This window comes from Oncorhynchus masou, chromosome 32 (assembly GCF_036934945.1).
Source record: "Oncorhynchus masou masou isolate Uvic2021 chromosome 32, UVic_Omas_1.1, whole genome shotgun sequence".
Lineage (NCBI taxonomy): Eukaryota > Metazoa > Chordata > Actinopteri > Salmoniformes > Salmonidae > Oncorhynchus > Oncorhynchus masou.
In genome coordinates this window covers 40,577,576-40,593,705 of record NC_088243.1, presented here as the reverse complement: position 1 = coordinate 40,593,705, position 16,130 = coordinate 40,577,576, and the positions used below count along the sequence as shown (strand labels likewise).

The window sequence follows — 16,130 nt, the reverse complement described above, 5'->3', positions numbered from 1 at the left end:
ACACACTTGGAGGATGTGTAAAGATTTTTTTTGTACACTCTTACATTTGATAGTAAAAAATAAAGTATTTTCCTACAAAGTTTTGGGGGATCAATTGGTTATTTCATTGAATTGCTAACAATCACAATGCATTTCAATTGTTTTTCCATCATCGGATTCTGTTATTTTATCATGATTATTAGAAGATCCATTCAAAGTCGAGTTCGTGTTTTTACTGCCCTTCATGGCTTCATTTGGATCAGTAATACAACATGAGGACCACAATTCTTTCATCATTCATTCTTAATCAGTCATCTTGTTAGATACTGTAATCAATTAGCTAGTCTAAGCCGTTTTGTGAGGTACTAACAGAAGACCTGACTTAATGGGCAAGTCTTGCTATTAACTAGAGTCTACACAATGATAAAAGGTTGAATGCATTTATTTCCTATATTGCAGTGCAATACTCAGCATACAATTGAAGTTGAATCTGAAATTGCAAAACAATTTTAATATACAGAAAATAATACAAACAATTAGATCACTCATTATCAAATTATAATTGGGGGTTCACAATGAGATGAATTACTCATGTCAGCACGTCAAGGATAGGCAAAAGTCAAGCAATCTAGATTGAAAGACCAATACAAATCACACCTAGAAACAATGTTATTAAAATAGTTGGACAATTCGGTTTTTAGTGTTTTATATTAGTGGTGAACAGAAAGCACTTGGGAGTTCCCTCTATGAAAAGACGTTTACAAATTCTACAATTTCTTTTAAAAAGGAGTTATTGTATTTATCTAATCTGTCACTATGGAATATAAATAGTGACTGATTTCTTTCACTATGCCATATTCGGAAAGTGTATATTTTCACTATGTCCCAAAGAGGCTTGTGCTCTAATTAACCTCCTGTATGGTTAACAATGACATTCAAAATACAGTCTTCGACAAAGTCGTAAACAAGATATTTTTGAGAAATATATTATGTAATCTGCCTTCCTATGAATCATCTATCATTGCAAAAGTCCTGTTGTTAAAAGATGTGAGCTGGTGCACTTTCATTGTCATGAAAATACAAAATGTAAAATAAGCTAACAGCAACAAATTCAACATCAAGGATAGAACCTGCCCCCAGCATTATGGAAATACCAGCCCTACAGACAGGAACATTGCAGCTGCATTATCCTGAAAATGTGTGGAAAAAAAACTATTTATTCCTAGAGCTCTGTCATAAAGCCAAATATTTGCAACAATTTATTCAATCAAATACAATAGTTCCAACAGTGCTTAAATTGAACTAAACAGTAATATACAATTAAGACTTTTGAGGAAAGGCTGATCTGAAACTTCTCATTAATACCAATAAAATAGTTAAGGCCTCGTAGTAAAAATTTAATTCAATCATAGGTCATTGCTTGAGGACGAGATGTAAATTGGTATGTATATCCCCCACAAACTAACAAAGAAACAAAACCAACATATCTAAGTAAAATGTTTAAATGACCTCAGTGAGATAACCGTTAGCCTCAGACTGCTATAATAGGGAGTGCTTCTGCTTTCTTCCCTTCATTTACTGCATTCCTTTTGAGCCCATGGACATTGGTGCTCCTCTGGTTCACTGGAGGAGGTTCTGCAGCATAGCTGTGGCGTACGTGGGCCTGGCCTGTCTGCTTTCGATGGCGTTTCGCAGGTACATGATCCCGTTGCAGCGTTCCCAGACCTCCTCAAATTGCCGTGGGAGGATCTCAGCCCCCCTCTTCGTGGTCAGGCCCGTCTCCTCCAGGCTTAGCTCACACATCTCCATGTCATCTTTTCCTAAGGATGTGGGGGGGGGGGGAGAAGACGGTGAGAGAGGAGGGACACTGACAGTCAAAAACAGGATTTAATACACACACAGGAAATATGATTGAATAGGGATTATTTTTTAGGATGGGATAACCACATTCACAACATGCACTATGACATAGAGCACAGTTTCATATTACAAACACATCAATGTACATATAAAGAACACATGAAGCTGATCTATCCCGAGGGACCCACCTGCCACCAGTAGGATGGGCTGCTTGTCTGGGTGTAGCTCCATCTGCCTGGCGATCCAGGGCCCATCAAAGTGGGCGTACCACCAGCCCTTCTTCTTGTTCTGGGGGTCCTTGTACTGGTCACCGGGATGGATGAAGGGGATGCGGAAGTAGCGCTGCTGGCGGTTCATGGCTATCTCCTGCTGCTGGGCGGCCACGGCTGGAGCCGGATTCTGTTGGGCTGTGTGTGGTGGGTTTGATGTTCTTGTTACTGCCACCATACTGCTTTATTATGACATTGTGTGATTACTGAGGCAAATAAATGTGGAATTCTTTTATTATTTTTTGTAAGAGGAACAATACTGTATTTACACAGCTGTGTTTGAAGCAATTTATTTGCTAAATGCTAGAACATGACTTAGTTGAATGATTAAATCATAGGGTGATGGAAGGAAGCAAAAACATGAAACTCTGAAAATATGGGACATCAAAGATGGCATAAAATACAAACAATGCTATGGTTGAAAAGCCAGGTAAGCTGCTATCTCCCCTCTTACATGGCAGACTTGCCAAGACATGCTTCCATTAGCGAGAGAAGAGAGAACTGCAGCCAAACAAAAGGCATATAAAATGGGCTCAACATGCCTTTCAGAAGCTTTCACATCAAGAAATGAAAATGCAGTGAAAGCAACATCTGTTCTGGGTAGCTTTCATGTAACTAAATAATACTTTCTTGAAACATGATTTCCAACCTCCCCTGTTGTCTGAGTTGAATACATCATGCTTGACTGGATAGAGCAAGCGGTCATGGTAGCACACAGCTAAACCCGATGATGTGTTGTGGCAGCTGAGTCTAATTGGAACAAATACTTTTGACGGAGATGGGAGCTAGGTTTTGGGGCCAGGCTTTTAAGAACACTAATTGAATGTCGGGAATAACAGGAAGGCAATTTATAAAGTGGACATTAATCCTCCTCCATTATTATCAGGAGAAGAGACGGTGAAGCTGTGAAGACAAACCCCACTGTTTTTTACCTCATGTAACCCACCGAGGGCTCACTGAAGCATTGCTGCTTCTTCTTGGGTTTTTGCCCTCCATGTTAATCCGACATGAATGCAATTGTGAGACTTTTTCCCTCTGGGAAAGTACATTGACGAGTGGGCAAATGAGTACCGTGCTAGCAAATGAGGTACTCTGTGTGGACGTACAAGTAACTGCCAAAATAATGTAAAGACTTGAGTAAATGAGGAATGCAAAGTATATTGAAAGAAGGTGCTTCCACACAGGTGTGGTTCCTGAGTAAATTAAGCAATTAACATCCCATCATGCTTAGGGTCATGTATAAAAATGCTGGGCAGGCCATTATTTTGGCTATCATGGATATACCCACATAGGATGACAATGCCCCCATCCGTAGAGCACGAATGGTCGCTGAATCGGTTGATGGGCATGAAAACGATGTAAACCATATGCCATGGCCGTCTCAGTCACCAGATCACGAACCCGGCTGAACACTTATGGGAGTTTCTGGAGCGGTGCCGGAGACAACGTTTTCCACCACAATCAACAAAACACCACATTAAGGAATTTCTCGTGTAAGAGTGGTGTCGCATCCGTCCATTAGAGTTCCAGACAATTCAATGTTAAAGTGCATTGAAGCTTTTCTGGCTTGTGGTGGCCCAACGCCCTATTAAGACAGTTTATGTTGGTGTTTCCTTTATTTTGTCAGTTACCTGTAACACAACTTTCATGGTCAAATATGGTCACAGAAAGAAAACAGATGAAAAAAGGATGTTACTGTTGAAAACATGTCTGCAATGGACACAGGAAATGGTAATAGCGGGGTTAAGACAAAACGTGTTAATGTCTGAACACAATCCTGGGTTGAGGAGGGTAGCCTACAGTAGCATAATAGCCCAGGATGGGGTATCTCACCGTAGTCAGTGATAGATTTGGGGGCCCTCTGCTCCGTGGCTGTGTCACGTTTCTTGTTCTTGGACTTCCAGGCGTGGTAGACCTTTAGACGACGATGGAACTCCTCCCTGCATGCCGCCAGCAGCTCAATATCTACACAGGGATGACATCAACAGAACTTTGAGAACAACAGAACCAGTTGAGAGTGAATGAGCATAATTTTTTTTTCTCCCAAATATGTAGCCAAATTTCTATTATATATAAATAGTTTTATGATTAATGAATGCCATAATGTAGTTTGTTAGTTACTTCTCCTTATTAGCTGAAATATATATATATATTTAAATTCATTTTTAGCTGTTGCGCTCGCTGGTTGGGCCATACATTTTCACAAATCATGGGAATTTCACGTGCCATCTAGACATTGCCTACCTGCGAGGCACGTGTTGCTAGGCAACCCCCAGACTTGCCTGGAAAGCCCCAGCTAAAGCCAGTGTGAGAGACTTGATAGCAAACATTAGTGCTTTGAAACTCAATAAATACTGCACCCACAAAACGTCTTTGCTAGATTCATGATAGTTTTGTTAGACAAAGCAAGGAAAGTGAACTTCAAAACATCATGTAGTTTTATTGGGATTTGCAGCTGTTGCTGTTAAGTAATGAATCTGCTAGCTTCTGAAATACTGTAACTTACTCATCCATTAACGTTATGGGAGTAAGTCTTTATCTTTTATGCCTCCATCAGTGGAGGCTCTTCAGAGGAGGAAAGGGAGGACCATTCCTCAAGTGAAATTTCATTAAAAAAATATTGTGAAACATTACAAAAGTAATCATTTTTAGATATTTAGATAAAACTATACTAAATATATTAATATGTCACCAAATAATTGATTAAAATACACTCTTTTGCAATGAAGGTCAACAGTAACTTCAACAGCACTGTCTAGGGTAGCACCATGGTGTAACTAGCTTCCGTCCTCCTCTGGCTACATTGACTTCAATAAAAAACGTAGGAGGCTTGTAGGCCTCACCCCCCTACATAGACATATGTAGTAATTATGACCACTTCCGGAGGACGTCCTCCAACCAATCAAAGCTTTTGCATTATGAAGTGACATGTTGTCTATCCAATCATAGAATTAGGATCAGAGAATGAACCTAGTGTGTTGTATTGGGATTGTGCCACAGAGCATTATGGGGGTTCTATGTGTTGAGAAGCTTGGTGACATTATTGGATCGAGATTAAGAGAAAAGAGCATTTTGGACATTATTCAATTCAAATTATAGGAGATGGAGGAGGTATATTATAAATTGTTTTCTTGGTTTAGAACTTTATTTTTGTGTCCAGTTATTGCAATTAAATACAATTTGCCTTGCTAACTTCAGTAGCTAGCTAGCTACCAGCACTAGTGTGTAGTTTTCTCCGCCAGAATGGTAGAATGGCCAACGCTGCCGAAAATGTGGAGGACTTTTTGTTGAAGAACCACTTTCATTCTCTGGGGTACACGGAAAAGGTGTGACTTAAAACTGAGGGTCGAACTCTGCCTGGAAAAAGCTGCATCAATTAGGACAAAGGTCTGTGTATTCAAACTGCGCAACACAACAATAAAGTAAGAAGATACAGGGATGTTTTTCAAGCGGCTTATCAACACCACTGTTGGGCATGCAAGCATTTGCTTTTAGAGGACACGATGAGAGGGAAAGTTCCACCAACAAGGGAAACTACAAGGAGCTTGCAGAGGTAATTGCACGTTATGATGCTTTACTTGCTGAACTATAGGCTACTAATAAGAGCAGCTGCATACAGCCTATGCTGAAATGTGAATGTGATCAAATTTAGTTTATTTTCAAAATTGGGGTGGCTAGGCAGCCTATACATTTTTTATCCCAAATTATTAACTGGAATAAATCAATAAACATAAGTTTTTTAAAAACTATTAAAATGTTTTATAAGACCTAGTTGCATAGGCCTGCATGATGCAAACATGCATAAAGCAAGCTATGTGAGTTATATTGTCTAGTTGTTGTCTATGTGTCTGGGTAGAGGATATCCCCCACCTAATCTAGTCTAAATATCATTTATATAAACAAATACTGTATAAGGTAGATGCAGTTTTGACAGGGTTTTAATCCTCCCCATGTGACCTGATTAGTAAAAACTGGTCCCACATAGCCCATATAAAACCTTTTTACAACTGATTAATCCCTGTCATACCTTATAGGGTCCAGAGTTTTCCTAGTTTTCCAGGCCCCATGGGGTTAAATTGCTCCCGCACCCTGGGACCTATGCTGCAACCAGTCTGCTTGCAGTTGTCAGTTATCGTCAGGTATGTGGATGACCAGGGCTTTATTCAGGAACGTTTCTTGGGCTACTTTGATGTGTCAAGTGGGCTAGATGTGCAATTTGAGTTTGACTTTATGAATTTTGAGATGTCTGAGTTTAACTTCATAGAGAAACTCCTTGTCCAAACCTAGGATGGCGCAGCTAAAATGGAATGTATCTGCTATTTATATTTACAGCTAAATCCACTCCTGTTCCCTGATTAAGAGGTGATGACTACTCCACTCCACTACCATTGTCAACTTTCTCCTGACATGAACTGAAGCCACGTCTCATGTGCCTGCTCATCCACTGGCACATTGAATGTTTCCCCTCCAAGTACTGTGAGGACATATATAAAATGTATCTCATTACTGTATGTCGAGTCAATCACATTATTACATCAATGATTTTACTCCTTGCTTGGACCAACTCATTCTTAGCTCTTTTGTCTAAGTGTAGTGTGTTGTGTTACTGTTTTTTGTCTTCCCAGTCAAATCCTGTCCTGCACTGGTCAAGTCTCTGAACATCAATTCATGCCTCATACCCTCATTCAATCACTGCCGTGATCCCTTTCCAACACGGTGTAAGTAGCCCTCTCATTCCCATTCCTCATAATATTGTACTATAAACAACTTTATTAAATGCTTCACATGCTGACCACACCGCTCGCGTTGCAAAATAAATGTACACGTACATGTTATTCAGTCATTGCACCCACACTGCTCGTGTGAGCCAATGAGCGTCTGCGTTGCCAAGAGCTAAAATAGAAGTCAGGTCTATTTGTGACGCTGAACGCGGTGCCAAGTCCTGCCTCTCCCATCTCCTAATTGGTTTATAGAAGCATATATCCACATGACATCTCTTCATTGGTTATACCCACGTGGGTGATTGAAAAATGAACTGAGGTCGGTCATGGTAATACACCTTATTATGAAAGTTAGATGCCAATCGCCATATAAAGTCCAAAGAAGAAAAGGAGGAGAGATTACTAGAAATTATGTGGTTGATGTTCATATCCCAGGTCAAATTAGCTAGCAACAGCAAGTATTAAACATTTATGGCAATTTAGCTAGCTAGCTTGCAGTTGCTAGCTAAATTACCATAAATGTTTAATGCTTTTCGACCTGTCCCCAAATTATTATAATTGGTTCATAGTTTGTTTTGATATTTCAATCACGAGTGGTGTGAGAGCGCTTAGTGTGGGGGGGACAAAATCAATTTGTGCACGATGGCACACGCAAGTGTCTTGTTTGGGCTTGGTGTTCGGTTAAAAGAATTAGTCTTTGACGATTTTTAAAAACACACTTTGTCGCCTCTGTGTGTTCCGCGCCTGTACCGTGGGTCTCCCATCCTGCTTCATTTTTAAAGTCACCAGCCTCCACTGGCCTCAATTAATGTAATTTCTGTTTAAAAAAAACTTTGGTACAGATAATATTAGGGCGATTCCAGGCGAGAGCGAGCTGAAAATATTAATGGCATCTCAAATTATTCTGGAAATTCTTACATTTGTATCACAAACCATTTTTGAGAAAATCATGAAATTGTCCATTTTAGGTCCTGTAAGACTGATCAGTGAACCGTACAACATCTTATTGTACCTAAGTAGTTTCTGGGGTTTACTACTGTACTTTACTACATTCCTAAAGAAAATATCCTTGCATACATTTTCCCTGACAACCAAAAGTAATTTCATGTCGAATGCTCTGGCAGGACAGCAATATGGTCCAATTCACGCACCTACAGTGCCTTGCGAAAGTATTCGGCCCCCTTGAATTTTGAGACCTTTTGCCACATTTCAGGCTTCAAACATAAAGATATAAAACTGTATTTTTTTGTGAAGAATCAACAACAAGTGGGACACAATCATGAAGTGGAACGACATTTATTGGATATTTCAAACTTTTTTAACAAATCAAAAACTGAAAAATTGGGCGTGTAAAATTATTAAAATTATTAAAAAGTTTGAAATATCCAATAAATGTTGTTCCACTCCATGATTGTGTCCCACTTGTTGTTGATTCTTCACAAAAAAATACAGTTTTATATCTTTATGTTTGAAGCCTGAAATGTGGCAAAAGGTCGCAAAGTTCAAGGGGGCCGAATACTTTCGCAAGGCACTGTATCAGTGGGTTAACTGCCTTGCTCAGTAGCAGAATGACTATTAAGGTATCTTTACTTTTTCTCAAGTATGACAATTCAGTACTTTTTCTAACACTGATTTTAAGACATTTTTTGGAACAATGTACAGTACTCTACAAGTACATAACATTTCCAGAGTGAGCTCCCTGCTAATTATGAAGTTATGATACATTTTATGAACACCACCAACACAGAGAACGGTAAATGGATTCAAACGGAACTCCCTTTGCCGGTGACTTGCTGAATGTGCAATCTTAAAGGAGGGCTGTGATTGGTTAATTGACCTATAATGTCAATTTCTATGTATAAAATGGGTAATATCATTAAAAGTACCAGAGAGCCCACTCTGGAAATGTTATGTGTGAAGAGTATATTGTTCCATAAAAATGAGCAACATTAAAAAAAGGGTAGTTTTGAGATATTCACATTAATATTTGTAATGATGAATAAATAAATGTGAAATATTTTATTTTAGAATCTAGGGACTCCATATATTAAAGCAAACTATAAGGAGTATAATGACACCAAGATGTTGTCTGTATCATGTACAGTTCCCAATTATAGTAATTGGATAACGGGAAAAAGAGCACATACATAGATCATAGAAATACATACACATAGATTGTGAGAATAAGCATAGTAACTACAAGGTTTTACTAAACGTGAGTAGTAAATCCTCAAAGGAGGTCCCGGAATTAACCGGGGATGAGAGGTAAATCTAATGCCCAAAATGGAGAGGTAAATCTAATGCCCAATTCATAAGGGTGAAGCCGAAAGAGAAGAAGGGAATGTTGTAGATTGTTTAGGTAACACCAGTGAATTGGAACAGGAAGTTAAGGTATTCTAACATTATAATCTGTTTCCATTACGTGGAACAATGTCAGGTCAGTAAAGTGGATTGCAGGTTGAGTTAATTTTATTTTACAGGGACGGTGCACATTAATCACATTTGTGATTAATATTCCTATCAAGGGTATTCCTATCAAGGAATACCTATCAATCAGGGTATTCCTATCAAGCATTTTAAGAGACTGTTTGCATACATACTGAATGGGTTTTAATGTTCTAAAGCAAGCTTGGGCTCAAGTAGTAGGGGAATTTCATAGATTTAAAGTACAGTATTGTATCCAAGGGTAGCGCATGTTCAATTAAGTACATATAACTATTGAGGAAGTGTAAAATGAATGATTAGAGGGAGTACAATGGAATTATCAGGGTAGTATAATGAATGCTGACCAAGTGTTTTTTTTTGTGTGTGTTTGTGTGTGTGGGGAGGGGGGTGCTTAATTGTCTCTCTTGGGAATGTTTTCTGGGGGCTGTAATCTTGAAGGGAACGAGTGAGATAGAGGCATGTTTCTACCAAATTGAGAAGGCCTGGAAATGTTTTGTTTGATTTTAGCCTTTGGGTTTGAGGAGATTTCCATGTTTCCTAGAGATGATATCTTAAAGGGGTACACGCACATGGAATATTAGAAGTTTTATTTTCTGAGTTTTAATTAAACACGTGAATTCTTTACATTAAAGGGAATGTTCTGGGAACCTGAGATAATTAATTATCGTAACATGGATGCCAGTACAACACTACCTGCCTGAATGCATAGTACCAATTGTAAAGTTTGGTGGGGGTGGTCTGGGGCTGTTTTTCATGGTTCGGGCTATGCAGTTCCAGTTAAGAGAATTCTTAACGCTACATTCTAGACGATTCTGTGCTTCCAACTTTGTGGCAACAGTTTGGGGATGCCCCTCTCCTGTTTCAGCATGACAATGCCCCCGTGCACAAAGCGAGGTACATACAGAAATGGTTTGTTTAAATAGGTGTGGAAGAACTTGACTGGCCTGCACAGAGCCTTGACCTTAACCCCATCGAACACCTTTGGGATAAAAACACCAACCGCGAGCCAGGCCTAATCGCCCAACATCAGAGCCCAACCTCACTAACGCTTGTGGCTGAATGGAAGCAAATCCCAGCAGCAATGTTCCGACATCAAGTGGAAAGCCATCCCAGAAGAGTGGAGGCAAATATAGCAGCAAAGGGCGGACCAACTCCATACTAATGCCCATGATTTTGGACTGAGATGTTTGGCGAGCAGGTGTCCACATACCTTTTGTCATGTAGTGTATTTTCCAATAGCAGAAGTGGTCAGAAAGTAACTTTTTGGAACTGAATGACAAAACATTTAGGAGATAGAGGTGCTCAAAGTTGACCCATTTTGCATGCCCCACCCTACCATGAAACAACCATGTCTTCATCACTGGAAAAAATACACGGTTGAATTTGATATAATTTAAAAGCCTAAAAACAGGGCTATCAAACAATTTAATAATTTATTTGAATAAACATTGTCAAGTTCTTTCAAATACACATTGTCACTTTTTTCCCTTTAATGTCAATTTCTCACATATATTGTAGCTTAGACCCTATTTTCCATCGTCTGAGGTGTTTGTGTTGTGCCTGCCATTGATGCACAGCATGCTCTTAGGGGAAGTGTTGGTACGAAGCGCTCCCCAACTGACAGCTCACCTATTCATCTCGCCTATTCACACATGTCGAATCAGACTGAGGCGATAAGACTTTCCTCCATGTTTTTATATTGAAACGGGTACAGAGGGAAAAACACTAATTCACCTTAAATGATAATAATTTCCCACTCTGCCACAATGCTAGCAGCTGCATGTACACTCTCCTGTCGGCTCTTAATCTTACACCCTCACCCAAATAGAATTCCTCTATCAATTTCGGCCTGGTTGCAATTTCCTGGAAATTACCTTCCACTTTAGCTATCTGTGAAAATTACAGGGGAAATCATGCCTAGGCAGGAAAGTCTAGAGCGGGGCGAAAACCCATTTGAAGAGGTTGCGTTACTGGACAGATTTTCAATTATTAACATTGGGGCTGAATTAATGATGGTGTGAGTGATGGAGGTGCACAGAGCTGGATCATGAATTTCCCTGAGAGCTCGCCACCTTGGGGAAAAGTCTTACCGCACGAGGTGTTGATGACATCCCGCAGCTCAGCGTACTTCCACTTGCTCAGGTCGTACTTCCTCACGCCGGCGGCTTTGAGTGCCTGCACCTGTGGACCCCTGCATTCCCCGCAAGGAAGGGAGAGAAGAGAGGAATCAATTTTCAAAAGTCAGAGCAGTGGGATGTCTCGGAATCCCCGCTAGAATCGGCACCGCCATAGTGATGCGGTGGTCATTTTCAAAGACTAAAATACTGGTAACAATCAGAAAAATAATCAAGTGCTAAGTGGGGCAAAAAGGGGAAAATCTGTGTCTGACTTCGTCACTGCTCTCTGACATCCCACAGGCAATTACACTCACACTGCAGATGTGTGGCCATTTAGTGTGACCATTTCACCCTATAACCTTTTCCCCACCCCACCTAAACTTAGACAGTGTGTTCCTAGGCTTCGGTAAGCACAGTCTGCAGCCCTTTACCTGCCTCCCGCAGCATGCTTCTGAGAGCTCTAATTAACAACCCGACAGGCAGGATTTGGGCCCTATTTACGGGTGGCCCTCCAGGTCTGTCTGTGTGGCAGGGTCAAGGCTTTGGGCCGCTGTAGAGGAATCCTTGGGTCTTCTGGTGCTAATCCAATCTTTGGACGTTAAGCCTCCCTGCAAGAGGAGGGCCAGCCTGGGCAGATACCGGAGTGACAGAAGAATGTCAGGGAGAGACTATGTTGTGTGTGGTGGTGACCTTTGGGGCTGAGCGCTGGATAGTCGCCATGCCCCCCCTCAAAGTGCTCCGGGGGTAACAGGGATTGAGTTTAGACACGGTGACTTGAAAGTGCGCTGGCCAACTAGCTCTAACAAAGAGCGCTTATTATAGATAGCATGCAATTCCCCTTACTATGGAATCCAGCCCCAAAGGTCAGGTGAGCTGTCACCTTACTATGGAATCCATAGTAAGGGAAAAGAGCATACATTGAAGTCCGAGGGGAAAAAACTGTGTTTGTTGTTTGCAGTAACTTCTGCAGTAGTAACTTAAACCAGTTTTAAGGAAGTTAGTTGTGTTCAAAGTGCAATAGTTGTGGTCAATGCCACAGCTGGTACACAATCAGATTTCATCCCAAAATACACACACGCATGCAGACACGTCTAATTTCAAGATTCAATAAACTGATCAACAAGATAACATCCTTGGTAAAATCTCTTCATTTCCCTTTGCGCACTAGATTTTGAAAAATTTTAATAATACATTTGAATTCTTCGGAAATGATTCATTTGATTAATCGATTTGGGTGATTCAGGTGATCATTGATCCGAGAAAAAATGATTTCTCTCCATTACCCACCAAGCCAGAAGTTGTGACATTTCCAGCGCCATTTCCTCCCTATAAACACATTAATACCAGCACACATAAATTACTATAACAGAATAATACATCAATGTCTCTGATTCATACACATCCATATATCAGTAGTATAAATAGTATTTCCCATTGGTCACAGAGATCAGGGTGGCTTCCACTATGAACCGTGTGTGCAGCCATCTGATACGTTGATGTCAGCCTGCGTTGTGACAGTCACACACTGTTGTGACACTTGTGGCGTGTTGACAGCTGTGAAAATTGGAAGCTGCTTAAATGTATCCCTCAGTGACAAGTCATGAAGAAATAATCGCATCTGATGAGTGAACAGGTAGCCCAAGTGTCAGTACACCAAATACAGTACTACTCTATTCCAACTGTAACTAACCATGGCTAAACTCATCCATTTGTTTTGACGGTGGTTGCTACTGATATCCTTACTGGAGTGGTTAAGTGTGAGTCCTAAGTAGTTAGCTAATTAGTCCTACCACGAACGTTGGTTAGGAGTTAGGGGGAGGGGGCTTTGTGTGTTTTATCAAATAGTTGTGCAAAGCTATCAGATCTAATACAATAGGAATGGAATATCAATGTTTGCCATATCCATATGCTTTATAAGAACAAATGCAACGTATAAAACAGTCCCAAAGAACATACATTGTGATTGCCTTGAGGTTTTGAAGTCCACCAGCACTGCAAACAGAGGATATGATGATTAGGATATATGAGCATATGATTGTTGCAACTTAGAAGAATCAGCAGAAACCGATCAAAAGCAGATCGGCATGTTCCTATTCCTGTTTAGATTTGTCACGCAACAGTTGCCTGTTTACGTTGAGCTAGTAACAGACGTGCTTATCCCATGGCACTGTTGATTCATGCCCTGGGCCGGGACCACAACGGCGGATTGATTTGTGACTGGAATGTGGTGTTATTTGGTTCGATCCAACGTGAAGAGTTAGAGAATTTGCGTATTGTTTATGATGGCTTTGCATGGGCTGGTATAATCCTGGATATAGATTGATGAAATATTAGATTTGAGGTTGAGATTAAAGCATGCGGGGGAGTGTGATTAATGGGTTGTGTTAGGTTACTGGAAGCAGGAGGCTAAACTAATGGCTAATGTCTTACATGGATCTCATTGTGTCTGGATAGAGACCTGAGAAAGACCCATTTCTGAAAGAGGGGAGAACAAAAGGAGAAAAAAAATAGGTTATGCATGCAGTGGACAGGTAGTGGTCTCCTTTCGGACCTAGATGAAACACAACACCTATTTTTATTTGACTTGTTGAATCCTTACCAAATCCTGCTCCAGAAGCTCCCTTGAGCTCTTATTACAACATTTTCTGGGTTAAACAACAACCTTTTCCACGTACCTAACCTTGGGTACGTCCTGCAAAAACCTAATCTAGGGCTCGTGTATTGAGACACGACAATATATGAATAACAATATACGGCACAGTGTGTGTGTTTGTGTGTCCACTTCTGTGTGTGTTTGTTTGTATCCGTGTGTACCTGCGCAGGCTGAGGTCCATCAGGGCCTCGTCGGTGATGAGTTCGGCTTCACTCTGGGCGATCCTCATGGCAAGCTCTCTGTCCCTCTTCTCCTGCTCCAACATGGCTGACCGCTGGGCGTCCTCCTCTCGCTCCAACGCTATCTGGATGTCCATCTCCGCCTGAATGCACACATTGTCGACACCATCATCATTATTCTCAACACCGCCATTGCATCATGAGTGGTTCATTTATATGCGCTTCATGTAAGGAAGCTGTTATCGATGTGAAACATCACTACAGCAGAGAAAGAATAGATGATCTTTATCACTAGACAGTTACGTTCAGACAGCCAATAGCAGAAACTTGGTAAGATTAAAACATTTTACACGCCATAGATTGACATTTTCATGATGATTGACATTACACGCCACTTTTAATCTGTAAACACAAGTCAGAAGTTCTTCTTCTCACACTTTTTTTGGGGGAAAGCCAGCCAACCCTAGAGTCAGAGATTAGAGCAGGACCATGGGCTGTGTCAGACTGTCTTAGTCCTGTGGAGCGATGGATCTCGACTGGCCCTGAATGCCAGGAGAACTTAGGCAATTACAGGGCCTGCTGTCTGGCCTGATTAGACATACAACCTGGTTCAAGCAGCTGGTATTGAGTCTGTCCCTGTGACTGTGCACCTAGACGATGCAGACATGCACCCAGTAGACAACTGCAACAACAACACGGCAGCCTAATCAGAGAGGAAGGTCAGAGAGTACTCTGAAGGTCAGAGGAAACTCTGAAGGTCAGAGGAAACTTTAGGCCTTGTGAGGAAGTTGGAGGGTAGCAAAGAAAGTTGGAGAGGAGGAAACTGAGGGCAAGGTGAAAGTAGCAAATCTCTGAGAGAAAGAAAAGCACAGCCCCCCCCAAAAAAGCCCATTTCCACTATTCTAAGGCTTTGAAGTAGGATGAGCCAAGGCTAAAGATGCATCAGAAACTCAGCTTTGTGCATGTGAATCAGGCTACTAAAAGCAACAGGGGGAAAGATCTATGAAAATCAATGCTGTGCTGGGGTGAGATGGGAGGGCAGACATGGGTGCCTCTGCTTGCGTCCCATGAAATGAACTAGCATCAGTACTTCTAGTACTCCTACAGTAGCAGGAGTGCTTTGACATGCCTGGGCTTCCAGCCCGGGTAGATTAGAGACAGTGAACGGTGGTGAACCCCCAGGATAGACACCATTGTAGGAGAGAACAGGAGGGCATGGAAAAGAGGAGGACTGGTGTGTTGAGAGGAAGAGAATGGGATGGAGGGGAAAGAGGGAAGTAGGGATTACAGAGAGAAGAGAAGAGGAGAACACACACAGGAAGTAGGGGATTAGAGATGAAAGACTACCAAAATAAGAGGGTAGGATAAAGGAGAGCAGTAGTGAAGAAAAATAAGAGACGGATGAAAATAAGCAATGGATGAGGAAGGAAGAGGTTTGATGGAGGGTTGATGACTGGAGAAGGTAGTGGGAATGAGGGGATAGAGAAAAAAAAGAGAGCGGGAAAGGGGGGCCTGAGGCTGGGAATAGAGGGCAGAGGAGGAGAGAAAGAGAGAACAGCATATGGTAATAAGGGACAGAAGAAAAGGGGGGTGAGGGTGGAAAGAGAGTGCAGAGGAAGAGAAAATTAGGAAAATGCATATGGGATTACAGGGCAGAAGAGGACAGAAGGGGGATGGGAAGAAATGGTAGAGAAAAAAAAGGAGGTAACTGCAAACGGTAATTGAGGGCATGATCATTAAGGGAAGCGGAGGACAGGCACAGCGGGAGGGAGGAGGGTGATTCTGGGAAGGCAAGGGGAAGGAGAAACTCAGCAGGAGTGATCCATCACAAGAAAGGGACGGCCCACTGGGAAATCTGACCAATGCCACGACCTCGGTCTTAGTACAACAAACACGACAGGTAAGAA

At 41.3% G+C, this 16,130-nt stretch overlaps 1 protein-coding gene across 4 annotated transcripts in view; it reads right to left on the bottom strand.

Moving 5' to 3' along the window:
- Positions 1–405: 405 nt before the first annotated feature.
- LOC135526066 (unconventional myosin-VI-like) overlaps positions 406–16,130 on the bottom strand; it is a 91,512-nt gene continuing 75,787 nt past the window's right edge. Inside the window, exons 28-35 of one of the 4 annotated variants that reach the window (XM_064954131.1) lie at positions 14,206–14,366; positions 13,822–13,866; positions 13,348–13,383; positions 12,679–12,717; positions 11,365–11,465; positions 3,942–4,073; positions 2,028–2,246; positions 406–1,799 (exon numbers count right to left, since the gene is read on the bottom strand). In XM_064954131.1, coding sequence (XP_064810203.1) covers positions 1,600–1,799; positions 2,028–2,246; positions 3,942–4,073; positions 11,365–11,465; positions 12,679–12,717; positions 13,348–13,383; positions 13,822–13,866; positions 14,206–14,366 — 933 coding nt within the window. In that variant the 3' untranslated portion in view covers positions 406–1,599. The remainder of the gene's footprint in view (positions 1,800–2,027; positions 2,247–3,941; positions 4,074–11,364; positions 11,466–12,678; positions 12,718–13,347; positions 13,384–13,821; positions 13,867–14,205; positions 14,367–16,130) is intronic. The other 3 variants (XM_064954132.1, XM_064954133.1, XM_064954134.1) reach the window with 3 other exon arrangements.